The 17,050-nt window shown below is 43.0% G+C and overlaps 4 protein-coding genes across 4 annotated transcripts; 2 read left to right on the top strand and 2 right to left on the bottom strand.

Annotated features, from left to right (window-relative positions):
• The first annotated feature begins 1,315 nt into the window (after positions 1-1,315).
• LOC142341411 (uncharacterized) lies at positions 1,316-6,378 on the top strand. Its single transcript, XM_075392339.1, has 4 exons — positions 1,316-1,415; positions 1,772-1,930; positions 4,017-4,785; positions 5,415-6,378. Exons 1-4 carry the CDS (start codon positions 1,316-1,318, stop codon positions 6,376-6,378), a joined length of 1,992 nt encoding a protein of 663 aa, XP_075248454.1.
• A 102-nt stretch (positions 6,379-6,480) lies between these two features.
• LOC142341410 (uncharacterized) lies at positions 6,481-8,242 on the top strand. Its single transcript, XM_075392338.1, has 2 exons — positions 6,481-7,171; positions 7,671-8,242. Exons 1-2 carry the CDS (start codon positions 6,481-6,483, stop codon positions 8,240-8,242), a joined length of 1,263 nt encoding a protein of 420 aa, XP_075248453.1.
• Positions 8,243-9,758: 1,516 nt separating this feature from the next.
• LOC142341409 (uncharacterized) lies at positions 9,759-10,640 on the bottom strand. Its single transcript, XM_075392337.1, has one exon. The coding sequence runs from the start codon at positions 10,638-10,640 to the stop codon at positions 9,759-9,761; it is 882 nt and encodes a 293-aa protein (XP_075248452.1).
• Positions 10,641-10,658: 18 nt separating this feature from the next.
• LOC142341408 (uncharacterized) lies at positions 10,659-11,839 on the bottom strand. Its single transcript, XM_075392336.1, has 2 exons — positions 11,252-11,839; positions 10,659-11,030 (listed from the first exon to the last, which is right to left on the bottom strand). The coding sequence occupies exons 1-2, from the start codon at positions 11,837-11,839 to the stop codon at positions 10,659-10,661; spliced, it is 960 nt and encodes a 319-aa protein (XP_075248451.1).
• Positions 11,840-17,050: the final 5,211 nt, after the last annotated feature.

Raw genomic sequence — 17,050 nt, 5'->3', positions numbered from 1 at the left:
AGTACTTGTAGATAACGTCTTTAAATATAGTGCCTTGATCAATGTGGTGTCGTAAAAATGTTTGTGAAATTTTGATTTCTGCCTGTTTTTTTGCTATTTTGTAGTCTCGTGACTTAGTCTCAATTGTAACAGGCCCAAACGACTTCCTAAGATGTTGCATTTTAAGCCATTTTTTGTTGAAATCTTATTTATGTTATGCTTTGTTAAACTTTTATTTTCGAAAACATTTTGGATTGTTGAGCTTCGCCATTTTAATTTTTTTTAATCCAATTTGTTGCTTTGCCTCTGTAAAGACTAGTCACAACCCGTTTCCAGTGAACTCAAGCTTAATCTCTGTACCGGTTTTAATTTAAGACAATTGATTCTATTACCAATTGATTCTTTACTATTACCGTTGATACTAGTCCGATAAAATGAGATTTTTTTATATTTAAAGATTTTAAAGGATTTTTGTTTTTTTTTATTAAAATATGAAATTGATGGTAGGCCCAATTGGCGCTAAATTTTTGCGCAATTGAACAATTTTAATGCTCTTGGTGACAAGTTTTTTGGTTTTAACGGCTTTACTGCCATTTTCGCGCAAAGTTGAGTTGATTTTTTTTGCCGGCATTTGTCTTTCTTTTGGTAGTCTTATGACGTACACTGAATAATGACTGGTATCAACTGCTTCCTCGGGACATATAAATGAACGATCTCTTTATTTCAGTTTATATCTAATGAGTGTAATCACTTTAAAACTAATTGCTTTCAAAAATAGAAACGTACTTTTTGATGTTCGCGCCTGTTTGCTCTTTTTGTCGACCTGTTACCCAGTCGACTAAGGACAGGTCCCAAATTTGTTCTAATGAAGTATAGGTTAAATTGTTTTGTTTAGGTTTTATCTGATACTAGTTTGATTTTGTTATGATGTTTTGATGTAGACGTCGAGTTTTGGTCGTAAATAATTCAACTATCAATTCTGTTGTTTTTTCTATCAATGCAACATTTGGTAGCCAATTAAGTCAAGAATGTGGATGAGAGGGGTCGGAGCATTATGTGCGTACGCTCAATACCGAGCCTTATTGGTAGTTTTTCTATTTTATTTCTTTATAAATTCCATTCGTCAGAATTTTAGTCAACGCCATAACAATAATGATATTTACAAACTTTAAAAAAAGAATTTTAGGTGGTCAAAGTTAGTGTGGTTGCGTTGCGAATAGCTAATATTCAAAATGATTCAAAAGAAATATAAAGAAAAACGAACAGATTTACAAATACAAACTTTTGCATATTTATCTTCCGCATATTTAAATTTTAGGATTACTGGATACTGCCTATGGATTCCGTGCCCCCTGGTCGTCTGACTGTAATGAGGTGGATAACCCTCACTTGGTTGGTTGTCATGACAACTATGGGAGTGCCAGGAAACATACTCGGTTAGGAATATTACTTCCTAAATTTACAGCAAAAATTTGTAAATTTATATTCGCTAAAATTAAATTTGTTATAACGTGTCTAGACATGGTATATTTCGCTATATCTGAAAAAATATGGAACATCTAATCAAGAACTAGCTAAATGGACTAGTTTTTTTTTCTCAGGAAACACATATACTAACAATTTATGTTTCTACGTATGATATTTTTAATGCCATTGTTTACAGAAATCTTTTCAATCAACCACATCATCAACCGTATTTTTCACTTAAAGCTGGCTAGATTTTTCGCACGAATTCTTCTGTAAAATTTTTTTTGCGTTAAACTATTTCAAAATAGCCAAAGTTTGTTTTCAGTGATAGTGAGTCTGATGTTTATGAAACATTTGCGTCAACTGGCCCACCTGTTTGTGGCCAACTTGGCCCTGTTCGATCTCGGAGTGATGTTCATGAACTCGATCGCCCTCATTGGCGTCATCTACGGGGACCGGGTCATGTTGGAGAACCCGATTCTATGTGAGGTATGAACACTTTAGATACTCAGTCTGTATGCGCTCGAAATTCGCTCGAATCCGCCAATGATCAGACACAAGAGCGCTCATTCCACCTTCCAGACCCTGTAATTTCGAGCGCACAAAGGTCAGGTGTGCGCTCGAAATGGTCTGGACCGGGACCGTTTCGAGCGCACACCTCAACCTGGGGGGTGATGTTAGAGAACCCGCTCCTATACGAGGTAATAAAACTAGATATTTTATTGCAACTTCAATGCTGCCATCCTTGGACAGCCCAAAAGGAAAAAGATCATTGACCTGACTGTCCAAGACAGGAAGTGTCTGTAAAGGAACCAGGTTCCTTTTTATTTTATCTCCCCCCACACCCTCAATTTCCTCCCCCCACCTACACTTTCGTCCTCCAAAACCCATTCATTTCCTGATTTCCATTCCCCCAACCTATTTCCATTGAAGCTACTTATTTAATTTGATTTTATTGAAGAAGTCAGAAGTGGTTGACATTCACTTTCAATAATTTTTATAGCAAGGGATTTCCCGTTTTTAACCACAACTTATGTGCCAATGGCGCGAATTATGATGTATTTATAGAGGTTGATTTGCTACCATGGTTGCGACTTTCAGAAATACAAATATTAATGAAAAGTTGTCTTGGTATGCAAGACTTAGGCCGAAGAGCATGAACATTTCTGGCGTATCCTAGGGTCAAAAAAGGACCTTTGAAACTTGCTCGACTCAGACTGGGGAATTTTGGATTTTATAGGGGGAACTTAGACATTTGACACTTAGCACATTTAAACTCTGGTTTGATAACTTCACATGTTTTAATCAAAAACATCACAATCACAAAAGATCCAACTGATTTTTATTCTGGCTCTAGAAGTGAAGACTGATTTGAGAGTTCTCCTGAGAAGGATGCTTGCGTGGGATGCCTAGTCACGACAGATGGGCTAGCCTTACTTGCAGAATTGAAAGTCGTCATTTCGAAAGTTGGATTTAAATAGGCGTCTAGTTATCGTTGGATCAATATAGTATCTTTCCGCATTAGTTCTGAAAGGAGTAGGTCCTCCTCTAGGTGAAATTTAAAAGCACCACTAACACACACATTAACTTAGGATTAGTTGCAAGGCCTGGTATGCCCTTGCTACCTTAAGGTTTATAAGAACGTGAAGTTATGCCCCCCACCAATGTCAGTAGACACACACAATAGTCAAAGTTAGCCACCACAGTTTAGGGTTCTTTCAGTCGCGCTCGAAAAACAAAAAGGCAACAAATTAAGCATCACATTTATCTAAGTTTGTAATAACTTCACTGATTAGTGAAAAGGCTTAACTCTAAACAACTTCTGATTAGCATCACATCTGTATCAAACATCACTGATTAGTGATAGCGACAAGCAAAAACATAGCAAACAAACATTAAGCAAAAAACATTAGCTAAGTACAGTAAGCAAGTGAAGAGTTGACAGCACTTGCTAATGAATCTGCCGAAAGAAACATAACCATGCTGAAATGCAAACAGAGAGCAAAAGCACACAGAACAGATGCAAGTGACACTGAATCCCCTTTTAACACATCAGCAGCGGCTTCCCCTAATCTATTAAGAAAACAGTACCCTTTACGCAATAGAGCAATGAAACATCATTTCGCAAGCCGCAACAATCAGGAAAGTAACAACGCTGACTCGTCCGAATCAGAAGACCCTGATAATTCTCAACCCGTTCTGAACATTGAAGAGAGAGGAAGGAGCCGGGAATTTCTCACAGGGACACTGAGAACAGATGAACGATCGAAAGAAGAGAACAATGTTGAGCCGACATGAGAGTGAGGATAGCAGAGCAGGGCATTTGCCACAACCGTGTTCTTTTCACAAAAATAACCAAGCTGCTCCGACCATGAGCTATAGGTACACACCGCAAATCAATCAACTACCAGTGAACAATTTCAGTGGACCTGATGGACACAATAACAAGGGCTATAACAACAACCTATACAATGGCTTTCCGAGTTTCCCACCAGACTGGATGCAACACCAAGCACTGATGATACAGAACACATTGAGTTTGCCTAAGATTTAAATTGACAATTTCACAGGTGACCCCCTGAAATGGCATCAGTGGTTCAGTTTCTTCAAAGCAACCATTCACAACAACAGTGGCCTCTCAGACGCGCAAAAAACGACATACCTCCAAAACTCTGTAACACATAAAGCAAGAGATTCCATAAGTGGAAACTCCTACAATGGTGATTACTACCATGAAGCCATCGCTGAACTGACCAGAAAGTTTGGCAAACCACAGCATATTGTCGCTGCATACCTGGATCAATTAGAGAAGTGGCCAAAACCCAGATTAGACGAACCAAACTCTTTTGCGAGCTTTTCGTCTTTCTTGAGGAGACTTGTACAAACCTTCCGGCTCGACAACTTTGAAGCTGATTTGAAGTCTTCAGCTTTCTTGAGAATGGCCAGAGACAAACTGAACCCTTACATGATAATCAGATGGAATCAGCACACAAGAAGCCAAGGCTTGCTGCAACCTAACCTTACCCCCTTTGCTGATTGGATAGAATCCTACGCAGAGGCGTGCGAGGACATCTCCCCACAACGGAACCAGAGAACCAGAATGAACACTTTTCCAAAAAGGGGGCCACCAGATGTGTCATGTCAACTCTGCTCACAAAACCACAACCTTGGTCGTTGTCCCGAATACTTGGAAAAGTCAGTATATGACCAACAGGGTTGTGTGAGGAGGTTCAATCTCTGCCCTAACTGTCTAAGAACTCACGAAAAGGGTCTCTGCCAATCGAAAACAAGGTGCCTTGTGGACAGATGCAATGGCTTCCATCACTCAACGCTCCATAGGTTAGATACAAGGCAACAGCAACAAAATGCACAACCAATTGGGAACTGGAATCAAATCTCACAAAACAATGTCTTCAGAAACCAAACAAACCAAAACCAGTCAAGCTATGGACGTAACTTTAATAATGAAAACCAAAGACAGCAGACGAGTTCAAACTACAACCATTAGAGTGGAAACCAGAACAGGCAAGTGGCTCTAACAGCAGCACTTCACACAGGGGCAACTGGAACAAAAGTGGTTTTCACCCTCAGCCGATGAACGCGCAGAACAACGTCAACAGACAGCAGAGTAACAATCAACGCACTTTAGTTCAACAGCAGGCAACTACTCCTTAACAAAACTACACTTGCAGCAACTAACAGGAAACTTTATGGATCAGACCGCAGATACAATTGCAGGCGATATCAGTAACACTTTTCAACAGAGACCTTTGCATTGAAACCTAGGCTTTGTTGGACAGTGGCAGTGACAACACTCAAATAACACAGAAGTTTGCTGATGCACTTTAAGTTCAACAACCGAAAGACATAACCCTACCACTAGCTTCACTTCACGGTGAACACTCAGTTAAAACAGCAGATGTCATGGTCGGCATAGGAGCTTTGTACAGCAGTTGTCCTGTGATCAGAATCCCTGTGTACGCAACAGCAATGGAGGAGTTTCGAATGCCCAGAGTTCAAATTGAAATGTTGAATGAGATCTGCAGAGGCCACTCTCACCTCCAGAACATAAGGTTTCCACTAATCAGAGACAACCGGATCGGAATTCTGATCGGAGCAGATGCATTCACAGCAACGGTTCCCAGACAGTTCATAACAGGAACCACTGGCACCCCCTACGGAGTCAACACTTTGCTTGGCTGGACACTGACAGGGCCCATTCCTCAGAGCAACACACAGAAGAAGGTCGGACATTCAAACAGCACAAGCATAACACTTTTCAATCATATCAGGAGACGACAAGACAATCCAGATGAAGATCTTCTCCAACTCTTCTGGACAATTGAAGGAGCGAACTTCAATCAGTGTTCTTCAAAGGGACAGTCTGCAGATAACAAAGAAGCTCTGTCCATCCTCAATGATACCATAAAACACATTGGTGACAGATACCAGATTGGACTTCCATGGAAGAAAGACATCACACTCCCTAACAACTACTTCATGGCCAAAGTTCAGTGGCACGCTCTGCAACAGAGACTGGAGAGGGACACAAACTTGAGAGACCGATACGAGGAAACAATCAAAAAAGGTTTGGATAAAAACTACATCACAACTGCAGACCCCAGTTGCAGACACTCTGTCTGGTACCTTCCCCATCACCCAGTGATCAGCAAACAGAAACCAGAAAAAATCCGAAGAGTCACAAATGCTGCTTCCAAATATAAGGGTACCTCACTCAATGATGCGTTGCTGGCAGGGCCGGATCTACTCTGCAACCTGTATGGCCTTCTCCGCTTCAGACAGTACTCAGTGGCAATCACAGCTGACCTCGAGGAAATGATCATGCAGATTGGCATCCAACCAAAAGACCAGGACTATCTCCGTTTTTTGTGGACAGAGAACGGCAAGGAAAAGATCTTTAAATACAATTGATTGAGTTTTGGATCAACATGCTCACCTTCTTGTGCATTTTTTGTTCTGCAGAAGTGTGCAAAGGACAACAAACATGAGCATCCAGAGGCGCACACATCAATCATGCAGCAGTTCTACATGGATGATTTCATGCAGACCTACTCTTCTGAAGGGGAGGCCCGCAGAAGTGCAGAGGAGATCAAAACTGTTTTACATACAGGAGGATTCAATCTGACGAAGTTCCTGATCAACAAACCAGCCGCATTAGAAAACCTAATGGAAGAAGACAAGGCAGAAATGAAAGCCCAAAGAATCCTTGGTCAGCCGTGGAACCCCAAAACTGACAAATTGATGTTTGCAAAACCAAAGTTTCTTTACACAGGACAACAGATGACTCAAAGAAAAGTTCTTTCAATAGCAGCTTCTCTGTTCGATCCAGATGGACTGATTTCACCTTTTGCCATCAGAATTAGATGCATTCTCCAAAGAATCATTAAAGAGGGAAGAAACTGGTATCAACCTGTGTCAGAATGCTACCTGCAGGAATTACAGGAGTGGATGGATGAGCTCGACAGCATGACTCCAATCCAAATTCCTAGATGCTTGATTCCCAACACCAATGAGACCCATCAACTTCACACATTCACTGATGCCTCAATGAGTGGAATTGCTGCCATAGTTTATGTGAGGACAACCAACGCCGATGGATCTTGCATATCACAATACGTGATCAGCAAAACAAAGGTGGCGCCGATCAAGCAGCTGAGCGTTCCAAAACTGGAATTGGAAGCAGCAACACTTGGAGCAGAGCAAGGTGGGTTCTGTGAGAGCAAGATGACAACAACCATAACCTCAAAGCACTTTTAGACAGATAGCACCGCTACACTTGGATCGATACAATCCAAGCAAAGACAGAAGATATACATTGCCAGCAGATTGACCAAAATTCACGAGAAGTCCAAATCAGACAATTGGAGACAGATCCCTGGAAAGATGAATCCCGCTGACCACGGCACACGAGGCTTCACCCCATCAGACATACCAAATCTGTGGCTTCAACCACCGGACTTTCTAAGCACACCTCACCTCACGCCTCAAAAATTTTGCAGAGGACAGTGATCCCCACATATGCGCTACACAAGCGACACATCTTCAGACGCCGGTCATTGAGGTTGAAAAACTTTCAACATGGAGTCGACTACTCAACTCTACTAGAATGGTGTTCCAGGCAATAAGACGCTTCAAGGCAAAACTTCAAACTAGAAGATAAAACGAATCGCCTGGGACCTCCAACACTGACAAATTTGCATCAGATGAGAACGGGGCAAGGAACTACCTCATCAAAACGTCCCAAAACGAGTTTGTCTCAGGAACAATTTCTACACTGTTGAAGGGAAGCAATCGAGAGAAAGGAGACAATCTGATGCCCTTCACTCCCTTTCTAGATGACATCGGACTCTTGAGGGTGGGAGGAAGACTCAACAAGGCACCTCTAACCTACAGTGCGAAACATCCCCTCGTTCTCCATATCAGGAGCAGAATTGCAAGGCTGTTGATTGAAAAGGCGCACCATGACTGTGGCTATCAGGGCTTGGAACATGTGAAGGCTCACCTGCAACAGACTTTCCTGATGATTGGGTTGAGAAAGGCGCTGAGAAGTCTGGGGAAATACTGTTTCATTTGCGGACGATGGAGGGCAGACAATGTGAGACCGAAGATGGCCGACCTGCCTGAATTCAGGTTCCCAGTGGTAAACAAGCAGTACCCCTTCGTCAACACAGGAATGGACATGTTTGGGCCATTCTACATTGAGGACAGAAGAGAGGGCACCCAGATGCAGTATGTCTGCTTGTTCAAATGCCTGGTCACAAGAGCTGTCCACTAGAAGTGTGCCATGACCTCTCAACCGATTGTCTTCTCATGACCATTCGCAGATTTGTATCACGACGTGGATACCCTGACCTCATTGTGAGTGACAATGGCAAAAATTTCATTGGAGCCAACCAAGCAATGAAGTTGAAGTTGAAGTTCCAGAGCACCTACAAGCCAGAAAACGAGTACGTCAGACTGCAATTGGCTCAACAGAACATTCAGTGGACTTTCAATCCTTCATTGGCTCCACACTTCGGACGAGTCTGGGAGAGGCTGATACGGACCCCGAAGAGGAGTCTACTAATAGTGCTGGGCGGTCGGAAACTAATACTCTCAGTTTTCCAGACAGTTGTGACAGAGGCCGAGGCAATTTTGAACTCATATGGGCTGCAGCATCTTAGATGAAGGACCACTTACTCCGAATCACTTACTTCTTCGCAGACCTCACATATGTTTGACACCTCTTGTGAACAGCAACCAGCGGTTCTCCACTAAGGATTTCAAGTTGACGCAGACACTACTTGATCACTACTGCGGCAGGCTGCTGAAGGAGTATGTTTGTTCCTGAGCTCAACAAGAGAACGAAGTGGCAAAGATCAAATGATGAGCTTGATGAAGGTGACATTGTGTGGGTGCTCAGGACTTAAGACCCAGAGACATCAGGCCTCTTGGGAGGATTGTGAAAGCACACAGAGGTTCAGACGGAATAGCCAGGAGCTTCGACATCCAGACATCTACAGGAATGGTACAGAGACCAGCAGTAACCCTTAGCCGTGTATTCCCGCAATTGTCAAGTGCACCGGAGGGTCACTGAAACAAGTTCATTGAAACACACACACACACACATAAAAAAACTAAATATCAGAAAGAAAAATTTGTGCTTTATTTTTTGTTTACATTTTCATTTCAAATGTTGCTATTTGTTGCCGGGAGTGTAAAGGAACCAAGTTCCTTTTTATTTTATCTCCCCCACACCCTCATTTTCCTCCCCCACCTACACTTTCGTCCTCCAAAGCTCATTCATTTCCTGATTTCCTTTTCCCCAAACTATTTCTATTGAAGCTATTTATTTAAGTTGATTTTATTGAAGAAGTCAGAAGTGGTTGACATTCACTTTCAATATTATTTATAGTAATGGATTTCCCTATAAATACATCATAATCCGCGCCATTGGCACACAAGTTGTTGTTAAAACGGGAAATCCCTTACTATAAATAATATTGAAAGTGAATGTCAACCACTTCTGACTTCTTCAATAATATCAACTTAAATAAATAGCTTCAATGGAAATAGGTTGGGGGAATTGAAATCAGGAAATGAATGGGTTTTGGAGGACCAAAGTGTAGGTGGGGGAGGAAAATGAGGGTGTGGGGAGAGATAAAATATAAAGGAACTTGGTTCCTTTACACTCCCGGCAACAAATAGCAACATTTGAAAAGAAAATGTAAACAAAAAAATAAAGCACAAAAAGTTTTCTTTCTGATATTTAGTTTTTTTTATGTGTGTGTGTGTGTGTGTGTGTGTGTGTTTCAATGAACTTGTTTCAGTGACCCTCCGGCGCACTTGACATTTGCGGGAATACACGGCTTAGGGTTGCTGCTGCTCCTGGCTATTCCGTCTGAACCTCTGTGTGCTTTCACAATCCTCCCAAGAGGCCAGATGTCTCTGGGTGTAAAGTCCTTGAGCACCCACACAATGTCACCTTCATCAAGCTCAGCATTCGATCTTTGCCACTTCGTTCTCTTGTTGAGCTCAGGAACATACTCCTTCAGCAGCCTGCCGCAGTAGTGATCAAGTAGTGTCTGCGTCAACTTGAAATCCTTAGTGGAGAACCGCTGGTTGCTGTTCACAAGAAGTTTCAAACATATGTGAGGTCTGCGAAGAAGGAAGTGATTCGGAGTAAGTGGTCCTTCATCTAAGATGCTGCAGCCCACATGAGTTAACGGCCTGGAGTTCAAAATTGCCTCGGCCTCTGCCACAACTGTCTGGAAAACTGAGAGTGTTAGTTTCCGACTGCCCAGCACTATTAGTAGACTCCTCTTCGGGGTCCGTATCAGCCTCTCCCAGACTCGTCCGAAATGTGGAGCCAATGGAGGATTGAAAGTCCACTGAATGTTCTGTTGAGCCAATTGCAGTCTGACGTACTCGTTGTCTGGCTTGTAGGTTCTCTGGAACTTCAACTTCATTGCTTGGTTGGCTCCAAAATTTTTGCCATTGTCACTCACAATGAGGTCAGGGTATCCACGTTGTGATACAAATCTGCGAATGGTCATGAGAAGACAATCGGTTGAGAGGTCATGGCACACTTCTAGGTGGACAGCTCTTGTGACCAGGCATTTGAACAAGCAGATATACTGCATCTGGTTGCCCTCTCTCCTGTCCTCAATGTAGAAGGGCCCAAACATGTCCATTCCTGTGTTGACGAAGGGCTACTGCTTGTTTACCACTGGGAACCTGAATTCAGGCAGGTCCGCCATCTTCGGTCTCACATTGTCTGCCCTCCATCGTCTGCAAATGAAACAGTATTTCCCAAGACATCTCAGCGCCTTTCTCAACCCAATCATCAGGAAAGTCTGTTGCAGGTGAGCCTTCACATGTTCCACGCCCTGATGGCCACAGTCATGGTGCGCCTTTTCAATCAACAGCCTTGAAATTCTGCTCCTGATATGGAGAACGAGGGGATGTTTCGCACTGTAGGTTAGATGTGCCTTGTTGAGTCTTCCTCCCACCCTCAAGAGTCCGATGTCATCTAGAAAGGGAGTGAAGGGCATCAGATTGTCTCCTTTCTCGCGATTGCTTCCCTTCAACAGTGTAGAAATTGTTCCTGAGAAAAACTCGTTTTGGGACGTTTTGATGAGGTAGTTCCTTGCCCGTTCTCATCTGATGCAAAATTGTCAGTGTTTGAGGTCCCAGACGATTCGTTTTGTCTTTTAGTTCGAAGTTTTGCCTTGAAGCGTATTATCGCCTGGAACACCATTCTAGTAGAGTTGAGTAGTCGACTCCATGTTAAAAATTTTCCAACCTCAATGACAGGCGTCTGAAGATGTGTCGCTTGTGTAGCGCATATGTTGGGATCACTGTCCTCTGCAAAATTCCAGGAGTCTTGAGATGTGCTTAGAAAGTCTGGTGGTTGAAGCCACAGATTTGGTATGTTTGATGGGGTGACGCCTCGTTTGCCGTGGTCAGCGGGATTCATCTCTCCAGGGATGTGTCTCCAATTTTCCGCGTTGGAATTCTCGTGAATTTTGGTCAATCTGTTGGCAATGTACATCTTCTGTCTTTGCTTGGATTGTATCCATCCAAGTGTAGCGGTGCTATCTGTCCAAAAGTGTTTTGATGTTATGGTTGTCATCTCGTTCTCACAGAACCCAGCTGGCTCTGCTCTAAGTGTTGCTGCTTCCAATTCCAGTTTTGGAACGCTCAGCTGCTTGATCGGTGCCACCTTTGTTTTGTTGATCACGTATTGTGATATGCAAGATCCATCGGCGTTGGTTGTCCTCACATAAACTATGGCAGCAATTCCACTCATTGAGGCATCAGTGAATGTGTGAGGTTGATGGGTCCCATTGGTGTTGGGAATCAAGCATCTAGGCCTTTGGATTGAAGTCATGCCGTCGAGCTCATTCATCCACTCCTGTAGTTCCTGCTGGTAGCATGCCGCTGGTAGCCCTCGTCTGCAAATGAAACAGTATTTCCCCAGCTTCTCAGCGCAATCATCAAGAAAGTCTGTTGCAGGTGAACCTTTACATGTTCCACGCCCTGATGGCCACAGTCGTGGTGCGCCTTTTCAATCAACAGCCTTGCATTTCTGCTCCTGCTATGGAGAACGAGGGGATGTTCCGCACTGTAGGTTAGAGGTGCCTTGTTGAGTCTTCCTCCCACTCTCAAGAGTCCGATGTCATCTAGAAAGGGAGTGAAGGGCATCAGATGGTCTCCTTTCTCGCGATTGCTTCCCTCCAACAGTGTAGAATTTGTTCCTGAGAAAAACTCGTATTGGGACGTTTTGATGAGGTAGTTCCTTGCCCCGTTCTCATATGATGCAAAATTGTCAGTGTTGGAGGTCCCAGGCGATTCGTTTTGACTTTTAGTTCGAAGTTTTGCCTTGAAGTTTCTTATTGCCTGGAACACCATTCTAGTAGAGTTGAGTAGTCGACTCCTTGTTGAAAATTTTTCAAGCTCAATGACAGGCGTCTGAAGATGTGTCGCTTGTGTAGCGCATATGTGGGGATCACTGCCCTCTGCAAAATTCCAGGAGTGTTGAAGTGTGCTTAGAAATTCTGGTGGTTGAAGCCGCCACAGATTTGGTATGTTTGATGGGGTGAGGCCTCGTGTACCGTGGTCAGCGGGATTCATCTTTCCAGGGATGTGTCCCAATTGTCTGATTTGGAATTCTCGTGAATTTTGGTCAATCTGTTGGCAATGTATTTTGGGCTTTCATTTCTGCCTTGTCCTCTTCCATTAGGTTTTCTAATGCGGCTGGTTTGTTGCTCAGGAACTTCGTCAGATTGAATCCTCCTGTATGTAAAACAGTTTTGATCTCCTCTGCATTTCTGCGGGCCTCCCCTTCAGAAGAGTAGGCCTGCATGGAATCATTCATGTAGAACTGCTGCACGATTGATGTGTGCGCCTCTGGATACTCTTGTTTGTTGTCCTTTGCACACTTCTGCAGAACAAAAATCGCATAAGAAGGTGAGCATGTGGCTCCAAAAAATGAGTCAATTGTATTTGAAGATCTTTTCCTTGCCATTCTCTGTCCACAGATTACGGAGATAGTCCTGGTCTTGTGGTTGGATGCCAATCCGCTTGAACATTTCCTCGATGTCAGCTGTGATTGCCACTGAGTACTGTCTGAAGCGGAGAAGAAGGCCATGCAGGTTGCAGAGTAGATCCAGCCCTGTCAGCAATGCATCATTGAGTGATGTACCCTTATATTTTACAGATTTTGTCTGGTTTCTGTTTGTTGAACACCGGGTGATGGGGAAGGTACCAGACAGAGTGTCTGCAACTGGGCTCTGCAGTTGTGATGTAGTTTTTATCCAAATCTTTTGTGATGGTTTCCTCGTAGCGTTCTCTCAAATTTGTGTCCCTCTCCAGTCTCTGCTGCAGAGCGTGCCACTAAACTTTGGCCATGAAGTAGTTGTTAGGGAGTTTGATGTCTTTCTTCCATGGAAGTCCAATCTGGTATCTGTCACCAATGTGTCTTATGGTATCATTGAGGATGGACAGAGCTTCTTTGTCATCTGCAGACTGTCCCTTTGAAGAACACTGATTGAAGTTCACTCCTTCAATTGTCCAGAAGAGTTGGAGAAGATCTTCATCTGGATCGTCTTGTCGTCTCTGATATGATTGAAAAGTGTTATGCTTGTGCTGTTTGACTGTTGGACCCTCTTCTGTGTGTACCTCTGAGGAATGGGCCCTGTCAGTCTCCAGCCAAGCAAAGTGTTGATTCCGTATGGGGTGCCAGTGGGTCCTGTTGTGAACTGTCTTGGAACCGTTGCTGTGAATGAACTTGCTCCAATAAGAGTTCCGATCCGGTTGTCTCTGATTGCTGGAAAAATTGTGTTCTGGAGGTGTGAATGGTCTCTGCAGATCTCATTCAACATTTCAATTTGAACTCGTGGCGTTCGAAACTCCTCCATTGCTGTTGCGTACACAAGGATTCTGATCACAGGACAACTGCTGCACAAAGCTCCTATGGCGATCATGACATCTGCTGTTTTAACTAAGTGTTCACCGTGAAATGAAGCTAGTGGTAGGCTTATGTATTTCGGTTGCCGAACTTGTAGTGCATCAGCAACCTTCTGTGTTATTTGATTTTTGTCACTGCCACTGTCCAACAAAGCCTAGGTTTCAATGCAAAGGTCTCTGTTGAAAAGTGTTACTGGTATCGCCTGCAATTGTATCTGCGGTCTGATCAATGATGTTTCCTGTGTGTTGCTGCAAGTGTAGTTTTGTTGCGGAGTAGTTGCCTGCTGTTGGGATACAGCGCGCTAATTGTTACTCTGCTGTCTGTTGTTGTTGTTGTTCTGCGCGTTCATCGGCTGAGGGCGAAAACCTCTTCTGTTCCAGTTGCTCCTGTGTGAAGTGCTGCTGTTAGATCTAGTTTGCCTGTTCTGGTTTCCACTCTGTTGGTTGTAGTTTGAACTTGTCTGCTGCATTTGGTTTTCATTATTAAAGTTACGTCCATAGCTTGACTGGTTTTGGTTTGTTTGGTTTCTGAAGACATTGTTTTGTGAGATTTGATTCCAGTTCCCAATTGGTTGTGCATTTTGTTGCTGTTGCCTTGCAACTGTCCTATGGAGCGTTGAGTGATGGAAGCCATTGCATCTTTCCACAAGGCACCTTGTTTTTGATTGGCAGAGATCCTTTTTGTTAGCTCTTAGACGGTTAGGGCAGAGATTGAACCTCCTCACACAACCCTGTCGGTCATACACTGACTTTTCCAAGTATTCGGGACAACGAACAAGGTTGTGGTTTTGTGAGCAGAGTTGATATGACACATCTGGTGGTCCCCTTCTAGAAAAAGTTTTCACTCTGGTTCTCTGGTTCCGTTGTGGGGAGATGTCCTTGCACGCCTCCGCGTAAGAGTCAATCCAATCAGCAAAGTTGGTAAGGTTAGGTTGCAGCAAGCCTTGGCTTCTTGTGTGTTGATTCCATCTGATTATCATGTTAGGGTTCAGTTTGTCTCTGGCCATTCGCAAGACCGCTGAAGACTTCAAATGAGCTTCAAAGTTGTCGAGCCGGAAGGTTTGTACAAGTCTCCTCAAGAAAGACGAGAAGCTCACAAAAGAGTTTGGTTAGTCTAATCTGGGTTTTGTTCACTTCTCTAATTGATCCAGGTATGCAGCGACAATATGCTAATATGCTGTGCTTTGCCAAACTTTGTGGTCAGCTCAGCGATGGCTTCATGGCAGTAATCACCATTGTAGGGGTATCCACTTATGGAATCTCTTGCTTTATGTTTTACAGAGTTGGGGAAGTATGTCATTTTTTGGGCGTCTGAGAGAAAACTGTTGTTGTAAATGTTTGCCTTGAAGAAACTGAACCACTGACGCCATTTCAGAGGGTCACCTGTCAAATAGTCAATTGAAATCTGAGGCAAACTCAATGTGTTCTGTATCATCAGTGCTTGGTGTTGCATCCAGTCTGGTGGGAAACTTGGAAAGCCATTGTATAGGTTGTTCTTATAGCCGTTGTTATTGTGTCCATCAGGTCCACTGAAATTGTTCACTGGTAGTTGATTGATTTGCGGTGTGTACCTATAGCTCATGGTCGGAGCAGCTTGGTTATTTTTGTGAAAAGAACACGGTTGTGGCAAATGCCCTGCTCTGCTATCCTCACTCTCATGTCGGCTCAACATTGTTCTCTTCTTTCGATCGTTCATCTGTTCTCAGTGTCCCTGTGAGAAATTCCCGGCTCCTTCCTCTCTCTTCAATGTTCAGAACGGGTTGAGAATTATCAGGGTCTTCTGATTCGGACGAGTCAGCGTTGTTACTTTCCTGATTGTTGCGGCTTGCGAAATGATGTTTCATTGCTCTATTGCGTAAAGGGTACTGTTTTCTTAATAGATTAGGGGAAGCCGCTGCTGATGTGTTAAAAGGGGATTCAGTGTCACTTGCATCTGTTCTGTGTGCTTTTGCTCTCTGTTTGCATTTCAGCATGGTTATGTTTCTTTCGGCAGATTCATTAGCAAGTGCTGTCAACTCTTCACTTGTCAGCTGTAGCTTCATGAGTTCATTGCAACTTCTGTCTAACTGGTCTTTTTGAGACCTCAAGAGTTCTAAAGTTTCACGTAGTATGCTTAGACCTTCGTTACTATTGCTTTGTTCTTCGAAGAGGTCTTTTACTGCGTTCCACTCTTTTACTTTCAACTGAAGTTGTTGCTTTAGGCTGTTCTTTGCTGTTGATGATGCTTTGGACTTGTTTGGCATATTGATTGTTTTAGAAGACTTTTCTGATTTTAAAAAGTTTATACTGCACTGTTACTGTACTATATTTCCTTGTAGCAGCCCTATTCTATCTTTTGTTTTGTTAAAACCTATTATTTAAATGAGGCTGTTGCTTACTGTGCCTAGCTAATATTTTTTGCTTAAAGTTTGTTTGCTGTTTTTGCTTGTCGCAATCACTAATCAGTGATGTTACATGATGCTTCGTTAATAATTTTTTATAGAGTTGAACCTTTTCACTAATCAGTGAAATTCTTACAATGGTAGACAATTGTAATTTTTTGTTCGGTTGCCTATTTGTTTTTCGAGCGCGATAGAAAGAACCCTAACCTGCGGTGGCTAACTTTTGACTAATGTGTGTGTCTACTGACATTGGTAGGGGGATAAATTCACGTTCCTATAAACCTTAACGTAGCAAGGGCATACCAGGCCTTGCAACTAATCCTAAGTTAATGTGTGTGTTAGTGGTGCTTTTAAATTTCACCTAGAGGAGGACCTACGCCTTTCAGAACTAATGCGGAAAGATACTATATTGATCCAACGATAACTAGACGCCTATTAAAATCCAACTTTTGAAGTGAAGACTTTCAATTCTGCAAGTAAGGCTAGCCTATCTGTCGTGACTAGGCATCCCACGCAAGCATCCTTCTCAGGAGAACTCTCAAATCAGTCTTCACTTCTAGAGCCAGAATAAAAATCAATTGGATCTTTTGTGATTGTGATGTTTTTGATTAAAACATGTGAAGTTATCAAACCAGAGTTTAAATGTGCTAAGTGTCAAATGTCTAAGTTCCCCCTATAAAATCCAAAATTCCCCAGTCTGAGTCGAGCAAGTTTCAAAGGTCCTTTTTTGACCCTAGGATACGCCAGAAATG

This window comes from Convolutriloba macropyga, chromosome 6 (genome assembly GCF_964194025.1).
Source record: "Convolutriloba macropyga chromosome 6, txConMacr16.3, whole genome shotgun sequence".
NCBI classification, from domain to species: Eukaryota; Metazoa; Xenacoelomorpha; order Acoela; family Convolutidae; genus Convolutriloba; species Convolutriloba macropyga.
This window is presented reverse-complemented; position numbering and strand designations above follow the sequence as displayed.

Coding starts and splice junctions, on each gene's coding strand:
- LOC142341411 (XM_075392339.1), top strand. CDS start 1,316: ATGGATTCCGTGCCCCCTGGTCGTCTGACTGTAATGAGGTGGATAACC. Junction 1,931..4,016: donor GTTGGAGAACCCGATTCTAT/GTGAGGTATGAA, acceptor ACAATTTCACAG/GTGACCCCCTGAAATGGCAT. Junction 4,786..5,414: donor CATCACTCAACGCTCCATAG/GTTAGATACAAG, acceptor TCCTGTGATCAG/AATCCCTGTGTACGCAACAG.
- LOC142341410 (XM_075392338.1), top strand. CDS start 6,481: ATGCAGCAGTTCTACATGGATGATTTCATGCAGACCTACTCTTCTGAA. Junction 7,172..7,670: donor AACACTTGGAGCAGAGCAAG/GTGGGTTCTGTG, acceptor AATTTGCATCAG/ATGAGAACGGGGCAAGGAAC.
- LOC142341409 (XM_075392337.1), bottom strand. CDS start 10,640: ATGGACATGTTTGGGCCCTTCTACATTGAGGACAGGAGAGAGGGCAAC.
- LOC142341408 (XM_075392336.1), bottom strand. CDS start 11,839: ATGACTTCAATCCAAAGGCCTAGATGCTTGATTCCCAACACCAATGGG. Junction 11,031..11,251: donor TTCAGACGCCTGTCATTGAG/GTTGGAAAATTT, acceptor ACACTGTTGAAG/GGAAGCAATCGCGAGAAAGG.